This window comes from Caloenas nicobarica, chromosome 2, assembly GCF_036013445.1.
Source record: "Caloenas nicobarica isolate bCalNic1 chromosome 2, bCalNic1.hap1, whole genome shotgun sequence".
Classification (NCBI taxonomy): domain Eukaryota; kingdom Metazoa; phylum Chordata; class Aves; order Columbiformes; family Columbidae; genus Caloenas; species Caloenas nicobarica.
Genome location: NC_088246.1, coordinates 96,200,320 through 96,216,096, shown reverse-complemented (window position 1 = coordinate 96,216,096; position 15,777 = coordinate 96,200,320). Strand labels below are relative to the sequence as shown.

General features: G+C 39.5%; 1 protein-coding gene across 1 annotated transcript in view; it reads left to right on the top strand.

Annotated features, from left to right (window-relative positions):
* EPB41L4B (erythrocyte membrane protein band 4.1 like 4B) overlaps nt 1-15,777 on the top strand; it is a 94,616-nt gene that overhangs the window by 67,795 nt on the left and 11,044 nt on the right. Inside the window, exons 3-6 of the mRNA XM_065628150.1 lie at nt 5,423-5,465; nt 7,780-7,858; nt 11,212-11,256; nt 12,049-12,101. Of these exons, the coding sequence (XP_065484222.1) occupies nt 5,423-5,465; nt 7,780-7,858; nt 11,212-11,256; nt 12,049-12,101 (220 nt within the window). The remainder of the gene's footprint in view (nt 1-5,422; nt 5,466-7,779; nt 7,859-11,211; nt 11,257-12,048; nt 12,102-15,777) is intronic.

Genomic DNA, 15,777 nt, shown 5'->3' with positions numbered 1-15,777 from the left:
CTTCTTTCTTCTTCCCTCAGCTTTATATGCTGAGCATGACACCATAAGGTATGGAATATCCCTTTGGTCAATTTGGGTCATCTGTCCTGTCTGTGTGTCCTCCCAGCCTCTTGTGCACCCTCAGCCTCTACTCGCTGATGGGAAAGTGTGAGAAGCAGAAAAGGTCTTGACTCTGTGTAAGCCCTGCTCAGCAATAGCTAACACATCCCTGTATTATCAGTTTCCAGCACAAATCCAAAATATATCCCCATACTGACTACTATGAAGAAAATTAACTCTATCCCAGCCAAAATCAGCACTATCTTCAATCACCCCTTTGGCAGGCTTCTTGTCCTCACACTGAAACCGCCCACTGTCCAGGCCCCAAGGACCTTGGTGGCCCTCTGAGAGTCTCCTCCTGTCACCCCAGCACAGCAGCCCAATGGAAGGCAGGTGCTCTCCTTTCCCTTGGGGCTCAGCCTGTAGGTTGAGAGTGCTGTAATTGTCCATGTTGATCTCACAGAATCATCATTTAAATTATTTGTCCAGGCAGTTTAGAAATGTCTTTCTGTGACCCAGCGCTCTCTCTGCAGTTTGGAGTCATTAGTAACCCTATGGAGGTGCATTGTGTCCCATCTTCCTGCTTCCTATTGAAAATACTAACCAATATCACCACTGTTGTTCATTAAATCTTGAAATGTATCTGAGCAATTTATCTAAAAGCAGGTTTTCTCTACATCTCTGTTTTTAAGAGGAACGTAAGTCTCTAGGATGGATCAAAGAAACTTATCATCTTCTCATCATTTCAAGCTGTGAACTCTTGGGAGCTTATACCATTTCCAAGTATATGCTTGTGCAGTCCCTGAGTTTCTACATGACCCTAATTCTCATTTGGTTTTCTGTTACTACTATAATAATATTTAAAAGGTGACCTTCAGAAGGAAAGAGGAAAGGGCTTTTTCTCCTCTGTTACTTTTTAACTTCATATGTGTAGAGAAGTCCCCAAACTGTGGTTTGGTGGATAGGGTTTTTATGGACTTGTTTCTGGGGATTCCTTCCTCCCATGTGTTAAATATGTTTTTATCCTCTCTGCCTTAGAAGGCCATGTGGCTTACAGCAGACAATTTGGTAGGATTCAGGTGCCTAAGAAATCAGACAGTGAGAAGGCAGTTGAAGGGATAATTGACTTTTGGTTTTAAAGGTGTCATCTTTTGTTTAGCACACCTTTTCTGAACCTGAGCATATAGCATGGTTCTCTCTCCTGCACCTCCAGGTAAGCCTTGAGAAAGCACTTAAGCAGTATTTTTCAGAGAGAAAATAAAACTTCCAGTAAGAATGAATTTTCTCTTACTGATAGTTAAATATTTAAGTAGGCATAAGGGAAAACAGTCTGTTCAAGACATTTTTCATGCGTTTTAAACTAGCAAAGTAAGCCAACCAAAAAGGGTCAAATGCAATTTTTTTCCTTTTCAGGTCACCTTTGAGGGCTGTATAAATCAAGACAAGGATTTTTCCTTCTTTTAGGAAGCAAGTGGAGAGGTGGTGGAATTTGCAAAGCTCAGCTGTGTGGTGGGATTGTGTCAACCTGTGGTACTCCCCCCAAGCAGTTTTCAGTTGGCAGTCACTGTGGTCCTCACGCAGACTACTCCAGTAGCTATAGTTTATCTGCTGTATCTTGAAGCAAATAGATCTTTCCCTTGCTGCATGACTGTTTTGAAAAAATATTAGTTTCTACCGCTTACAAAGTGTGGAGGTATTTATTTTTTCTTCTTCAGTTAGATCAAAAGGAGAGCATGTTGAGATAAATATGTGCTTCCAGTATTTTAACAATTTTTTTTTTTTTTAATGGTGGTTTTTTTCATGTGTAATTGACTGGTGTGCGTTTTCAACACATGAATCCCAGCCAGTGACTACTGCTCATGTCAGTTAGTACCACAGGAAACGTGGTTCAGTTGGCAAAACAAAGAAATTATACAGGGATTAAACAGGAGTAAATGGGAGTTCATCCAGCATTTGGACTTCCAGTTTACCTGACAGAGAACCCATGGTTCTCTGCAGCTTCCTGAGGAGGGAAAGTGGAGAGGGAGGTGCTGATCTCTTCTCCATGGTACCCAGTGACAGAACACAAGGGAATGGTTCAAAGCTGCGCTGGAGAGGTTTAGACTGGACATGAGGAAGTATTTCTTTACCGAGATGGGGGTTAAACGCTGGAACAGGATTCCCAAAGAAGTGGTCGATGCCCCAAGCCTGGCAGTGTTTGAGGCCTTTGGAGAATGCCCTTGATAACCTGAAGTGGTCAGGCAGTTGGACTAGATGATAGTTGTATGTCCCTTCCAAATGAACTATTCTATTCTTTTCTAAAGTAATCATAGAATCTTGATTATCTGCAGTTCAACCAGGTTTGGTGGGTTTTTTTCCCTTACTGTGGGCAAAGTAGCTTAGACACTGTCTTCTTATCATAACACAGTCCTAAACCAATTAATCCCTTTCCTCCTTGTTCTGCACTGATACTTTGTAGTCCAGAGTGGATATGGGGAATGTGGCATTGTGCAGTTGAAATGACTGTGGTCAGCCTCGATCCTACACTGTGAGATCCATAGTTAAGCTTCTTTGATGAGTGTAGATCCTGGAATTACGTGTAGTTGTTTAACCAGAGCACAAGATAGGCAGAGCTGCAGTCATAGGTGTTGAGAGAGCAAAAGCCCCCTCTGGCTTTATTTAGCTTCCTAGTGAGACTTCAGAATTCATCGCTTTCATTTTAGTGTTCTTGAGTCAGCAAGTAGTATGTAAAGAAGCCCAAACCTTTTGTTTGCTTTAGCTAGAATGCTATGAAATCTTCAACTCGATTTTTGGAGGCTTTCTTCTGGCTCCCCAACAAGTGTTTTTGATGTCACTTTCTACACCATCAAGGTGTTCAACATAACTTTCTACACTGCCAAGGTGTTCAAGGCTTCAGAGCTCTCACTTGCAGCCTTCATTGCCCCATGAGACAAGCCTAGCTTTTCTTGACACACGTGTTGTGTTCCTGCTTACAAAAACTGTCCAGACAATTTAGGTGAACAGGAGGAAGAGGATGGCAAAATTTTTTGAGCTCAGAGGGACATTTGGAAAGCTGGTATGATTTCCAGTGTGAAGAAGCTCTCCCACATTATCTGAAGCAAAGAAGTGTTGAAATTCAGCCTGATTTTCACAGAAGTTGCACAAAACACAAAATATCTGACTTTTAAATTTGTGTTGGCTCACAAATCTTTATGAAAACTGACAGGCCTGGAAACTCCAGGCCAATAACGCTGTCAGTCCATGTCCTACCCCTGTAGATTTATTTTGTGTGATCTGTGTGGTGGCCACATCACATACAGCTGTGATGTGCAAGGTGGGATGGGGATACAATGGCAGCTTATTCTTGCTTCTGAAGAGAAGTGAGTTTAATGCTTGCTGTGTTTTATCTCCTGGAGGAGTCTGCCTCAGGCTGCTTGGGTGCCGAGAATGAATAAGTTGCCTGTCTAGGCTGTAGTCTTATTTAATGGTCTCTGCAAGTAGTTCCTAGAGTCTCCTTACTTACCCTAAACCTTCTTTAAAGTATTTACACTTCCAAATAACCAGTTTGAAACTTGCAGTTACTGGTGGTTTAATACATCTGGAACACCACATGCCAAGATGCGGACTATCAGCTGTTATTTCATTGGGAATTGCAGTAGTTCAGGTTGTGTGGTACTTATTTCTGAATGTGGTATTAACACAAGCCACAGATTTAAAGTTATTGGAGGATTTTTGCCTGTAGTATAGATGTTATTCATATTTGGTTTTATTTAACACGAAGCTACATTTTTCCTTTAATGGAATCAATATATTTGTCTTTCTGAGTGGTTTCTCTTTAGCCAAAATAAATATTGAGGAGAAAGACATTTTTGTAGCTGGGTATTTGAAGCACAAAATATTAGTCTGCCCTGGAGGTGTGGAAGTAATAGACTTGTATAATTTCAGTTAAAAAAAAAGAGGCACAGTTTCAATGTTGATATTTTTTACTTAACAAAAATTTGAAATTTCACAACGCCTCTGTGAACTGCTGTGGTTTCTGGTGTAATTCTTCATAAGAGAGCAAAGTAGAGACAGAATAAATTACTTGCAACTGTAAGGAATATATTTGTATGACCTGTTGTAATGTTTTATTTCCACTTTGGTAGAGGTTTCTCAGATTGTAAGGATGGATTACTTGGCAGCCTCACCTAGGGGAATCTAGCAAGTTCATGCAAATAAAAGGACCTACAGAATAATTGTTCCATTTCTCTCTCCTTTTTTATCTATACACTCCCATACCTGTGATAAGTTTTTGCCTTGGCTTGGGACATTCTTAGTAAATACATACTAGCATTTTACTATCCAACAAGTAATTTTTCAGATTTATTTAGCCATGGTAGCACAGTGTTAGTAAGGAAAGGAATACTTTTTTTCTTCTGTGATTTTGTTCCATAGTACTTAGTTTATTATTTTTAAATAAATACATACATAAAGATAGAAAAACATGTATGTCAAGAAATTCCAAATACTGTTTAATTACCTTGTGCAACAGGAGTATTTACATGGGGTTCCTTCAAATCAGATTGCAGCCTTGTGTAGGACATTGCAGAGAGACAGTCAAAGATTTAAGGTGAATTAATACCATGGAGTGTTTCATGGTACTCTTCTGTAGATGCAAATTGCACTCACAAGAGAATGCATAAACTTTACTAGGAAGTATACTTTTTTGTTATTGTGGTTGAATCTATTCAAGGTTTTTTGCCATTCACTTAAAAAATGGAGGGGGGTGTGCATCAGTGTTCCCCAAATGCTTTTAGTGGAGGTTAAGTCTTCACCCTTATCTTGAAAAAAGTTGGCTGTGGAGCAATGGAAGGGACAGTACAGGATCTACACCAGGGGTGTGAAACTCATTTTCACCAGAGGCCACATCAGCCTCGCAGTTGCCTTGAAAGGGCCAAATGTAGTTTTAGGACTGTATAAATGTAACTACTCGCCGGTGAAAATGAGTTTGACACCCCTGATCTAGAGGATCTCCATCTAACAGGGGAGATGAAAGGAGATTGAAAGCCAGGGGTTTGGCCTGCTGTCCTCAGGAACACTTGGGCAACAGTTAAACCTGGTGACGAAAGGGTATTTTCCTTACACACCACTGGTTTGTGGCTTTGGAATTGAGGTTTCCTCTCTGAAACAGTGAAAGTCCCCTAGCAGTAATGATGCTTTTAAAAGTCAAGCTTTCCCCCTCGAAAAATGTTAAGTTGATAAATGGGCAAATAAATGCTTTCACAAGTGTGTAGAAGTTTAGCAAGCAAATTCCAGTATTACCTTTTAAGAGATTTTTATCTGTTAAATTTTACTGTAATTAGTTTATTGTGTCAACAAAATCTTGAAATGGAACTGCTTTTAAACATGGATTTTCTTTTTTTAGCATTGGTTGGACCATTCAAAATTCATTAAGAAGCAAATAAAAAGTAAGTACCATGTCTCTGCCTGTTTATTTGGTTACTTCCTTAAGAATTTGAACTTGCATTATTTGAATATGATTGTGAATGTTTAAATATGGCCTTTAATAGAATAAATATTTCTTTAAAAATAGCTTTCATTAAATGACTAGTTGGCTGACTATATTATGTCTAAATGCAACAGCACTTACAAGTAATAGATCAGCGTTCAGTAGCCCTCATTAAACATGTGCTGTTTATCTGAGGCAGAGTAGGTTGCCAGGTAATTTCAGTCTGATCTGAGAAATCAGGTTGCCTGGACACAGATTGCAGTTTCTGTCACGTCTTCTTATCCACAACAAATGTTGTGGGTTTGTTGTTTTATTTTATTTTTTTTTCCCAAGAGTAAATGGAGTAGATTTCATTCTGTAATGATTACCGCCCCCCCCCCTTTTTTTTTTTTTTTTTTTTTTTTTTTGGTATATAATAAATAAAACCAGCAGAAATACCTACTGTTTCATCAAAGGGAGTTTTGGGGGGTTGGATTTTTCATGGAAATTGGCTAAGGTGGACAAGTTGCTCCTCGATCTCTAATAATCTGGTTGCAGGTTTGGGTACAGTACAGCATCAGCACTATGTTTTATTAATATACTGGTGTTGGTAACAGCCATAGGCCAACTGATAATATCACTTATTTGGGATTGAAATATAACATTTTGCAAGGAACTTGTTGACCCTCTTGCAGGACCTCACAGAGATGGATCTTGATTGCTTCAGTTGTGCTGTGCCTTTCTCCTAAGTAACGAAATATCTAGACAATTTTTGTGACTGGTACAGGAGTTCTTCTTCAAAGGCCTTTAGGACGGTTTGCTTTCACCCCTTGGTGTGTGGGTGTCAGTCTGCTAGAATACATGGTAAAGATAGCTGCTATGGGTGAGGTTTTGATGTTGGCTTTCTCCCACCCTTTCATCACATCACAGACTGCTTTACCTCGAGTGACTAAGGGATTTGCAGGTGTACTTTCTGTGACAGCTTTGTCCTTTCCTTGATCTGTCTTAAAATGTCGAAAGCCAGTGATTCTGTAACACCTTCAACCAGTTTAGTTGCACTGTTTTGTCTGTGTTTAATCTGTCAAGGGTCTGTTTTGAAAAGAATCATAGAATAGTTTGGATTGGAAGGAACCTTTCAAGGTCATCTAGTCCACCCACCCTGCAATGAGCAGGGAGAAGAAGAAGTTGGCCAAGCCCTGCCCTGAGAAATGCTGAAGAGGGAAGCAGTTTGATGAATGTTGTAAAGGTCTGTCTCCCAACAGGATACTTGTCTTCACCTTGCCTTGGGCAGGTGCTTTGAGAAGAATTCCTCTTCCCTGGTGGATGTTGCTCACTGCTCTTTTTTCCCCAGCAGTGGGCAGGTAAGAGTTGTCATCTTGCTGCTGCAGACCTTACCTGTGGTGCCAAACTGCCGGCCTAGGGTACCACAGCCTGTCTTCTAGGAGCTCTCCTTGGAGACAGCGTCAAAACTCTGATTATTAGAGTTTTGGCTGCACATCATTTAGCAGAATTGATCATTAATAGTCATATACTGTGTTGATGTGGTCTTACAGAAGACCTTAGAAAAGTGTGGAAAAGTGTCTTTTTTTCCAACACTTCATATACCAGCAGGCTGTTGTCTGGAAGATGAGGCTTAGGCAGATAAGGATGCATTGGTCAGAGTCTTGTCGTAGCTGGGTAACATTTTATTATCTGTGTTACATAGAAAGTCAGATCTAGTGTTCGCTTTCTGACATTAGAAAACAACAATTCTTGCAACTCCACTTCGTGGAATTTGTTAGCTTTCTGTGTTCATGGGTACCTTCCAGAGTCTACTCCAGCACTTTTCACCTTATTTATCTTACCTTTTCTCATTCATGTGTATCAATCGAAAGCTGATCTTCTGGGTGGGTTGGTGGTTTTTTGGAGTTGTGTTTGTGCCTGGTAACAAGAAGCATCACCCTCTCCCTTCCATCTCCCCCCAGCCCCAGCAGCAGGCAGTGAACCTGGGACTTGCTGTCATTCACAGTGTGTGACAGGGCACACCTCTTTGAACAAAAATGTGTTTGCCAAATGGACTGTTGCTTGGTTAATCTAATTATTAGAGTATCATACAGGATGGTAATAATCTATGTTTTTTTATTGCATGCGTTTTTTACATTAAAAAACATCAAATATTTGCCGCTTTGAAGAATTTGAAAAATATACTTCATTTTGGATTTCTTCGCTTGTGGGGTGGTGGCTGTTGTTCTTAGCAGAACCACAACTACTGTAAACTTTTTTTTTTCCCCCGTTTAAAATCTCTGCATATACAGTTGGACCTCCGTACACGTTGCATTTTCGAATTAAGTACTATTCGTCAGAACCGAACAACCTTCATGAGGAGTTTACAAGGTAGGAACCGTGCATGGTTAACTGGGTGACTAGCAGAGGGGTAAATAAGACATTGGAGGTACATGGGGTACCATAAACAGGTGATTTGAGCTTTCTTACTAAGAGTGGTCATTTTTTCTGACTTCTTAGGTATTTTCCTACTGTCAGAGAAACTTCATCTTTTTTATTGAATGCAAAAAGCACTCATGGGCCTCTTCAAGTGTTTTAGTCTGTAGGAGATGCTGTGTTTTGGTGCTTTGAAGTCAGCAAAGAAAGGCAGCGTTGGGTGGGGAGAGCTGCAGCCAGAAGACAGCTGTTCTTTGCACCAGCGACACCTGCCATACGTCTGAGAGGGTTTTCCATCATGTCCTACTAAAATGCCAGTGCTCTGCCTTGTCCCCTTGCTCTGAGACTTGGGGATGATTTAAAAATGGTACAAAAGCCACAGAATTGTGCGAATAGACAGCTTGAGTTCTTGGTTAACAGGTGTTTGACTGAATCTCTTCCATTTCCCCACGAGTCCTCTGTGGTGCAGGACGTGTAAAGACTGCATTGTATAAAGCCACCTTAGAATACTTGGAGGTCATGTTTAAGTCTGGTGGGGTATTTCTGGGGCTGTGAGAACACTACCTTGCTGAGTTCATACCACCCTGGTCTGATCTAGAGAATATTCTGAAAATTAGGAAAGCAGCAGCTGGAGGAAAAGGGTTTACTTACGTTTTGTATCTGCCAACTTTGTGTCGTCTTTGTATAGTAATCATCTGTCTCAATGTTATTTTATCTTTTTTGTTGTTGTTCTGTTTCTCTCTGTAGGGCACTTTCTGCGTCTTCTAATTTGCTTGGCAATCAGCCTAAGGTGTTTAAAGATTGTTGGTTGTTGTAGTTCATGTGCATGTGATGTTTACCTCAACCTTATGCCTGCAGGCATATGTTTACTGTCTCCTATCTGCTGTGTTGACCATTTATATTTTTTAACTGCCTGAGATAAGATCAAAGAGCTAATTGTCACCACCATATGAGACTAACATGGAGGTTTTAATATCCTTTATCAATTTAGTGCAGCCGTGTTAATTCAACAAAAGGGCATATTCCTATACAATGTATGATTAACATGTAGAACTCCCTGCCACTTATGTAATAGAGTATTAGATCTCAGTCCAAAAACCTGGATGATTTGGGGCCATTTCTAATGAGAAAATGCAGTTAAATTGGTAGGAATAATATTCATATACAGAAAATCGATGTAAGTCTTCATACATCAGGGTTCATGTCTGACAAGTATTGCATTTCCCCTGTGGTCAAATTATTCCATTACTGTCTACCACAAGATTTCTTGCTTAATCCTCTGAAGCATATGATCCTCGTCTCTGTGAGATGTACATTTCTGAGCTATGTGATTATTGCTGTGATCAAGTAAGACATTTCCTCTGAAAGTGATCTAATTATTGCTGAAAGGTGACGTTTCAGAAGGCTATTTTAATTAGAAAAACACTTTAGTCAGCTAATTTTCAGTGTTATGAACAATTTTTTTAAATTATAAGCTTGACAGAAAACCATTGTGAAACTATGGAAGGAAAATTAAAATCAGCTGGAAATTGATTTTACAGCGAAGACATAGTTGCATTTTTCTTTTTTGTTGGAGAAAGAAATCCTGAATATTGCTGGGTTTTTTAAGAATCTTTATGCTGAGTGGATCACATTTTCCATGTAGCATGTTGATTAAAAAGTGAAGATTAACAGCTGTATACTCAGAATTATTCCAAGTGGAAATGGAATGGACGTAAGATGAGGAAGAAAAATTATCATTAACGGTAACCATGTGCTGGCCTGTTCCGCGAGGGTGTTCAAATTTCCTTCTGGAGACCTGTTTTCAGTAGACTCCAGTTTTTAGAGAAGCTGTAAACATCACATTCTCATAATTAGCACAGTAATGGGGAAGTGTTGAAACCCTTCACCCACTCTGTCTTTTTCCAGTTTATAAATACCGTTGAAATCCAGTGCATTTTGGAAGACATTTTCTGTCACTTTTGTGGGACCTGATTAGTTAGTTTAGTTAGAAAAACAACAGAGGAATGTGTCTGTACCCACATGTTGTGGAGAATTTTCTAAGGTATTTTGCTGATTTGGAATATCAACAGTGGAGCTGCTGATGCTTAGTCTGCATGCAGAAAAGGAGCAAGAGTAAGTCATACCAAACGAAGCAGAGCCGCGGCGCTGCACAGGCCGGCTGGCACCGAGAGGAGCACTGCCCAGATTTTTCTTGCAAATTTAGAAGAGTTCATGGGATTGTGAATCATCAGGAGAAAACAATAAGAACAGGAAATATACTTGTCTACCTTAATCTATGCACGCAAATACCCAGGTTTGATTGGCAGGTATTATTAGCCAAGTATGTGAATCAGAGACGTGACATAGAGCTAATGTGGATAAATCTGATTCTGCTTCAGTGTATCATGAGAAGTCTCTTTAATCTTCCTTTTCATTTGTTTTCCTGTCTGATTCCAACTGTTCGTCTTTCACCATGCTCACAGCACGTCCTCTGTAGTGCAAAACACTTTGTCTTTCTAGCATCCATTTTAAAGATAGGAGTAGTTTACGTTTGTGTTTACTGGGTTGACTCTCACTTGTGCTTCGTGCTTTCTTTTCTCATTATTGCAAGTCTCACCCTGCAGTGTCCAGAGCAGCGCAGAACCTGCCTGTGTCGTTGGGTCCTGTACCGAGCTCTTGTGTGGCCTGGGGCACTTCTGCATGCCCCAAACCCCAAATCTGAGTGGCTCTGAAACATGAAGCATGCCTAAAGCCGGAGATTAGCAAGAGTTTAAAATACTACTGCAGTTTGAAGGCTGTAGATTCCACTTGGCCTCCTAAATAAATGTGTGTGCTCTATGGAATTTGGGTTTCTCTTATTCAGAACCTTTCTGCTATTTAAGTGAAAATTCAGCCTGACCTTTTGCCCAGTTTGGACTTTTTCCATATTCTGTATTTCTATTTGAGAAGGCAGCCCTGAAGTCTTCATGCCTTTATCTGTGTTTTGTATTTAGATCCTATAGTTCAGCTCTTGCTTTAATTGGGCAAGACCCAGCTCGAAAGAACTTTGAAGTGTCGGTAACATTTAGGTTGCCGTGGTGTGTGCTCAGAGTAGATCACATCCCTAAACAGCAAGGCCAGTAGGTAAAAAATATTCTCTTCTTTTGATTTTAGTGAAAGCTATGGGAAAGCTGCAGGATGAATCTCAGTGATCCCAAAGGCCCTTTTTTTTTTTTAGAGCAAGTTAATGAAAATGTTGTGAAATGAATTGGAATATTTTTCCAGCTGTTGGGGCTAGATGTATGACATTATGTATACTTTTGACTTTCTGAATTTTTATTTGTCAGGTACCTGTTTGTATTACAGCTCCGGCAAGACATTCTTTCAGGGAAGTAAGTACCTCTTTGCTCTTGCAGCTGTAATTTAAAGTATTTAGAATAGTTAATCTCATAATTTAAAATTTTGCTTTAAGTATGTCATTGTTTTAATTCTTTATGGTATTTGTGTAGATTGCGAACACGGTTTACAGTTCCACGTGCGTTTTTTTCCTTTAGAATAGAGAGATATATGGCTTTGTGGGCATCGTGACTGCATTATTGACAAATAGAATGGGTAAAGATCTTTGATGGATTGACCAGGTGATGGAAATGTATAAGGAGAACAAGGACTGTCCTGATTTTTGTGACTTGAAAATGCAACATGGGCTTGCCTGCCATATTTTTCAGTATGGTAGGTAAATTAGAGGAGAAAAAGATGATGAAGTGCAACACTTTCTGTACAGGTCAACTCTGCAAAAATATTTTGTATGTTTATAGTCTCATCCTGGCCAATAAATTCACACCTGCTCTATTTTTCTTTTCATTACAAAAACCTCAAAAGTACATGTTCTAAAATATAGTGTTAGTGCAAAAGTGGCATCTTAGTGGATTTAATGTTGTCCCTATTAGTTCAGGCTTGTTTTGTGGTGGAGTGTATCATGTGTGTTTAGTGCTAATAAGAATGTACCGAATTAGGAAATAATCATATGCAAGTAAAAAATAATTGCAGATGTTTTGTATCATTACTGGCTTGTGGAAATTAATGTTTCCATTTCATATATCATAATACTTTTTTGCTTTATTGCAAGCAGAACTCACTGAGAAAAAAGACGTGATTTTTATAGCTTTTTTTTTTTTTTTTTTAAGACTGAAATGTCCGTATGAAACTGCTGTTGAACTGGCAGCCCTGTGTCTCCAAGGTATGCAAACTTTTGAAAGTCCTAATGTATTAAAAAACTTGCCAACTAGTTTCTTTTCACTCTTTGATGCTAATGATTTCTCACTGATCATTTATAAATGGCATTTGTTTACCTGAGAAGAAGAATTTTAGGGAGATCACTTTCCCACCTTCCCTCCCTCCATTCAGAACTTCTGAACTACATTAGCAAAGATTGTCATACTTGCCAAGGGGAAGGACCCTCAAAGGCTCAGATGGATAAAGGTTTCATGGAAACCAGGGGCTGACCAAGAAAGAAAGAGCCCAAACAGTTCCTCGCTGAGGGAGAAGCCGTGGGGTGTGTGCAGTGTTACCTTCTCAGCTTGAAAAGCTGCCCTTCAGCACAGGGTTTGGGGCAGGCAGGTCCCTGTGAGCGGAGGTTTGAACATGGGCTGACGGGCCGGTGCTTGGGAGAGCAAACCTCTGCTATGTGTGAGATGGGAGATGCTTACAGGGCAGGAGGGATGGGATGGCAGGTACTGGAGAGGAGAGAATTACATGGAAAGGTAAGAGCTAAGTTTACTTCTGGGTCAGAAGCAAGGGTTACAAGATTTAAAAAAAAAAAAAAATCCAGGGCACTAGGTTTCATTAGTTTATTGTAGGAAAAAGGGATGTTTTTATTGCTGCAAACACATTAATACAAATATTTTATTCTGTTTTGGGCAATTTGGTTTGCAGATGGGAAGGAAACTTGTGTAATGAATCTCAAGCCACGTTAATTCTTTTCTAAAAGAAGGTGCAGTGATCTGGAACATTCTAAGCATATTAGCAGTAAAATGAGTCGAAATGAAAAATAATTTTCCTGTTCTGCTGTGGTTTGGCAATGGCACATGAAGTGCTTAGGAAGAGTCTCTTAGTACAGGAATGGAGATAACTCAGTGATTCTAGATGGACTTGACAGTCAAAACTGGGATTTCAGTTCCAAACAGCAACGAGTGTAAATCTTAAGGCAGTGAGTTATTTCTCAGTTTCCATCTGCACCAGTCTAGCACAACTCTGATTTTTAGGTGTGCAAAGAACTGCTGCAGGCAAACTCCATTTGTCTTTTTGAGATGGAGAAAATCTGGAGCCCCTATTTGATTCATTACTTCCATTTTCACAGATAAAATCTCCAGTACCCTCACCTCTGGTCTAAGCAAAGAGAACCAAACAAAGAATAATAGGTTGATGCCTCAACATTTTGGATAGTAACGGACACCTGTGAATGTAAATGTAACACAATAGCCATCCATCATGTTTATAATGTCTCCAACTGTGTGCCAAAACTAGCACTTCTTGACACTGTCTGTGGAAACATACTTAGATTGTGGTAGAATTTTTATACTTTTCTCCTGTCCTTTTTTCAGTTTCAGTTTTCCACAATTTTGACATCATCACAATAATTTTCTCCAAAATTATTTTGTTATTGCAACTAATTTATTTATCTCTGCTGTCATATGGTTTAATATCACATTTTAATATAACATTTCTTACATTGACGTTGGAAGCTTTTAATTAACCAGAAGAGTTTAAAGGAATGTCAAATGATTATCCCTTCCTCAGTAGGTTACATGTAGTCTGTGAAATTCAATCTTGCTCGTTAGTGTTGATTTCCTAAGAGTGAGGAATAAGTTATAAAAGGCTATTTAGGAATTGATGCTGTAACCCTCTGAAAGGCCTTTTCACAGGACAGCTTTAAACTTCATTCATTTTCTTTATCAAGGAAGTTGTTCTGTTGCAGTAGCTCTCTCTTTCTTTCAAGCAACCGTTTCCAAGGCTGGTGTTTTGTGTGAATCATCTTCCAAACATAAATGGCTGGTTTCTTGCCAGTCCCATGAAGGAGCTTCTGTAGCAAATAACATGGATCTGCAGTGTGGGGTAACTTGTGAAGGAGATACGTAACCACCTGCTTCACTTAGGGATTATCTACAGAAAGACCGTAATCAAGCTTGAATCGTCACTGCTAGAATCAGTTTTTAACTGCTTCATGAGTCTTGCATGGCTTTTCTATTTAACCAGGTATACTTTTGAAACTACTAATTAACCCGAAAAGGAAAACTTTTTCTCAGATCTCCAGTTTTAAATTCTAACCATAAGACACCTTCATGGGATAGTGCAAACTTTGGGTTTTTTTCCTTCTGTGTAAAAGAATCAACAATATATTTGCAGATAAACATGCTTTTTGCAGTTTTCAAAAATGTCCAGGAAACCTCCTTTTAAAAATGTCCCCCAGTTTATGCAGTTATTTATTAAACAGCACAGATAATGTATATAAATGTGTTCTGTAACACACACCCACAAAAAAAAAAAAAAAAAAAAAAAAATTGAAGGAGGGGCATGCCCAAGCGTGATACTTTACCATAAAACTGCAAATGAAGAGATGAGTCCTCTGCTGTGCCTTTGTGTTGAAAATATTAGTGCTGCCAAGCCATTCAGGGATAGTAATTCCACCAGAAAGACACTAGTGAGGGGATCCTTGTACAGAGCCGGCGCTTCTCGCCTCTTCCCGCCCCTGTACCCTGTGCGGGGAACTGATGAGGCTCTGACTGGCTCTTACTGTCAAGAACTATTTCTTAGAAATCAAAATGATGACATGGTTTGTTTGCCTCAGAGTGAAAAAATAGGGAGTGCAGCTCTCGAGAAACAAAGAGTGATATTTTTCTTGTACCTAATATTTCTGCCCTAGCTTCTCGGTGTGTCTTTTGTCCTACATGCTTGTGATTCTTCTCATCCTTACATGTGCTTTTTACAGCACAGCCTTCATTCCCCACATTCTCTCTCAGTTAACTAGTAGAGAAATCTGCGGTGTTTTTCCTAGATAGTTGTCAACACATCAGATTTCACTTTCTTAATTTTTTTCCTGAAGTCCTCATTGCTAACGCGTTTGTTGTCGCTCCCTCTTATATGCTGAAGACTGGACTGCCAGTAATTCTTAGCAACATCTGTGTTAAATAGGCTTCCAACTTAGATGAAACAACAGCAGAGCTAAGATACCTCTGTTAAAGAAAAAGGCATATAGATAGGAATAATGTAACTCACCATGGAAGATTACTGGTGAAGAGAAAAAATGTGTCTGAGGCTGTAGTTAGAAATGAACATCAGTGAACTCAATCTGTTTAATAACTTCAGGAATGCTGTATGTTTGAGCAAGCTCAAGTGCTCAAAACCACCTAGTAGGTATATCAGTCAACAGATGACATTTTGAATGTAACTTCCAATTTTTGAAGACTGAGAGTGAATTGAATTTTTCCAACTGTTATGTACCCTGAAGCAATAAAACTCTTTTCTTCAAGGGATTTAATTTCCCCCATTGTGTTTTTGGTTTTTTGGGTGTGTTTTTTTGGTTGGTTTTGGTTTTGGGAGGGGTTTTTGGTAGTTGTAGTAATAGCAGTAGTCAAGAAACACCAACTGACCTGGTTTGCAGTCACATCATGTGTCAGGTAACACGTGCTATTGCTGAACAGTATATTTGCTACTCAGTTTGTCTCACAATCCCATGGCAGTGACATTGCAGCCTCTTTGTGTAGTTGAGAGGTTCCAGGAGAAAAGCGTGCTGCAGGCACGAGACAGTTAAGGGTGTAAGTCAACGAGATGCTCAGCACTTGCATCTCCTGCTGAGCTCAGTAGAGTTTGAAAGTGTTCTGCTCCTAGAAAAGAAGATAGCAGGCCCTAAGTAAATA